The following is a 2,702-nucleotide window of genomic DNA, read 5'->3' as shown; positions in this document are numbered from 1 at the left end:
CTGTGATATCATTAATAAGTCCCACTATATTCTTGTACTTAGAATTTTGGCCTTCTCTCCTTCTCCTATCAAGTTTGTCAAGATCATGATTGATGACATTTATCTTGGAGATGCTATTCAGGTGTCTGGACCTCTCTATGTCTTGAAATGGTCCCCCCAAAATTACAGTCAAGGATTTCATCAGATAGCTGTGACTGTCAAGGTGAGTTCTCTGCTACTGTTCATCATTCTATCATATATTTACTGAAAAATGCATTTGGCAGAATCTCTGCTCATCCATGATTATTCAGTAGGTAACCTTGGGGATATTACTGCCTCCCAGCCTCTCTAAGCAGGAGCAGTACGCATAGCATAAGGATAGGTATGTTTCAACAACATGGTATCTGTAGACACCTATATATCCACAGGTGCCTCTAAACACCCATCAGGCTCCATAGCCAACTTCATTTTTAAAAAATTATTTTAATATGAAAAATTAAAAGGGAATCTAGCATGCTGCAGAGCACTCACCTCAAGTATAATACTTCATTTCCAAAATAAAAACGTCCCCAATATATTGCAGAGTTTTCTCAGAGGTCTGGCTATTGCACAAAAGGAGGAGGAAGGAGGAGGAGGGGAGAGGAGAAGGAGATTCATGTAGGAAGATGACGGTAGCCTCTCACTAGCAATAGCACTTAGACTTATATAGCACTTCATAGTGCTTTACAGCCACTCTGAGCCGTTTACAGAGTCAGCATATTGCCCCCAGCAATCTGGATCCTCCTTTTACCGACCTCGGAAGGATGGATGCCCGAGTTAACCTTGAGCCAGTCAGGATCGAACGCCAGGCAGTGGGCAGAGTTAGCCAACAATAACTGCATTCTAACCACAGTGCCACCACGGCTCCTTCTGGTAAATGGATATTTACTGACTGGGCAAGCCCACCTTAGCAGGCATTTTATGACAATACCTTCAATGTGCTTTCAAATGATTCTACTACCCCAAACAGTTGGGGAACCTGCCGTTCTGGAAAAGAATGAGGAAGAAAATCTAAACGTCTGGCTTTGTCTCAATTACTTGTCAGCACAGTTAAACAGTGAAACAAAGAATGGGTCAGCCATACAACAATATGACCAAAATTAAATGGTGTACAGTAAGGACTGCTAGAAAGTATTTAAGTAGCAAATAATGAAGAACCTTAAATATGCAAGTCTGCCGTTAGAATATACCATAGTTGTTAAACTGGACATTTTGTTCATAGTTATTAGTTGCTTTCCTATTATACCATATTGCATCATAGAACAGAAGTGCCCAAATGTAATGGAGGCATGTAGAAATTTGGGAGTGGTGTTACTAGGATAGTAGGGAATTTTAGAAAAAATGTAGTATAGACAATCCAGTCGCTTTCAAAGGAAGTAAGGTAGGCAGGTTATTGGAAGAGAGGGAGGTGCTGAAAGGATTGGCAGGTGTGTCATAGGAACATCAGGGACTGTATGAGCTTATGGGAATAAGAGAAGGCACTGTAGAATTGGAGCTCAGTGGGTTAATGGTTTGATTAACAGCAGATCTATAGGAAGATGAGGACTGGAAACCTGATTTGTGCAACAGGGCAGATTGATTTAACAGAAATCTTCCCTTTGGGTGGGGAGCTGGGGGAGGGGCTAAAAAAAAATAAAAATGGAACATAATACTGAAAAGTTTAGTAATCCTTGTTTTGGTCCTGTTTTTAGGATGCCAGTGGTAGAAGTGCCACTCAGCTTCATACATTTGCTATGCAGGAAAATCTTTCTCTTAAATTTGGTCTTTTGGCATCTTGGCTTCTTCTTAATGATCATTATATATTGGTAAGTATTCTTTCAGATAAGGAGATGAACAATAGACGGATGGATGGATATATGGATATACAGGTAGTCATTGCCTTACAACCATTTGTTTGCTGGCTTTCGAAAGCTCCCACAGCATTGAAAAAAGTTACTAACAGCTGGTCCTCACCCTCACCCTTGTTGAAGCATCCCATGGTCATGTGATCAAAACCCAGGCACTTGGCAACCTGCATGCGCTTATGTTGGTTGCAGCCTTCTGGAGTCACGTGATTTTTCCAGTCTTCCCAACCAGCTTCCTACAAGTAAAGTCAACGAGGCAAGCCAGATTTGCTTAAAGATTGCATGACTCACTTAACGATGACAGTGATTTGCTTAATAACTGTGACAAAACAGGTCATGAAATCGGGCACAACTCACTTAACCACCTTGCTTAGCAATAGAAATTCGAGTGCTAATGGTCGCCTTAAGTCGAGGACTACCTTATACAGACATTATTAATGAACTTTCAAGTTGCGAATTTTTGCTGATACAAACTGATCTGTCTGTACCCGGAAGTTGGGAAAAGATGGGCAGGTTTGCTTGTATTGGCAAAATATATATATGGTGCGCTGGAAACAAGCTTCCTCTCATCTTCTCCTACCCTGGGGACCCTCTAGGGTAGTGGACAGGCACAGTGCAGATCTCACCCCACATAAGTAGCGGCATTGCAGCAAAACCTGATCCAGTGAATCCTGAGCGGCAGTGGGAGAAAGTGGGAAAGGAAGTTGGGAGAAGACAGGTGTAATGGGAGTTGTGTTGGGAGAAGACAGGTGTAATGGTATTTATTGATGTGTCAAATTTATTGGCCTCCCATCTTACCTCAAGGTAACTCTGGGAGGCTTACAATCATAAAAGATACAA

General features: G+C 41.7%; 1 protein-coding gene across 1 annotated transcript in view; it reads left to right on the top strand.

The window, feature by feature from the left end:
* Nucleotides 1–1,823, top strand: part of LOC107300603 (transmembrane protein 62-like) — a gene marked incomplete at both ends in the record, with an annotated part of 13,665 nt that extends 11,842 nt beyond the window's left edge. The window contains 2 exons of the mRNA XM_015829914.1: nt 43–202; nt 1,710–1,823. Coding sequence (XP_015685400.1) covers nt 43–202; nt 1,710–1,823 — 274 coding nt within the window. The remainder of the gene's footprint in view (nt 1–42; nt 203–1,709) is intronic.
* Nucleotides 1,824–2,702: the final 879 nt, after the last annotated feature.

Source organism: Protobothrops mucrosquamatus, unplaced genomic scaffold (genome assembly GCF_001527695.2).
Source record: "Protobothrops mucrosquamatus isolate PMUCROS unplaced genomic scaffold, P.Mucros_1.0 scaffold7597, whole genome shotgun sequence".
Classification (NCBI taxonomy): Eukaryota; Metazoa; Chordata; class Lepidosauria; order Squamata; family Viperidae; genus Protobothrops; species Protobothrops mucrosquamatus.
The sequence above is the reverse complement of the archived record's forward strand: the minus strand, read 5'-3'. Positions and strand labels throughout refer to the sequence as shown.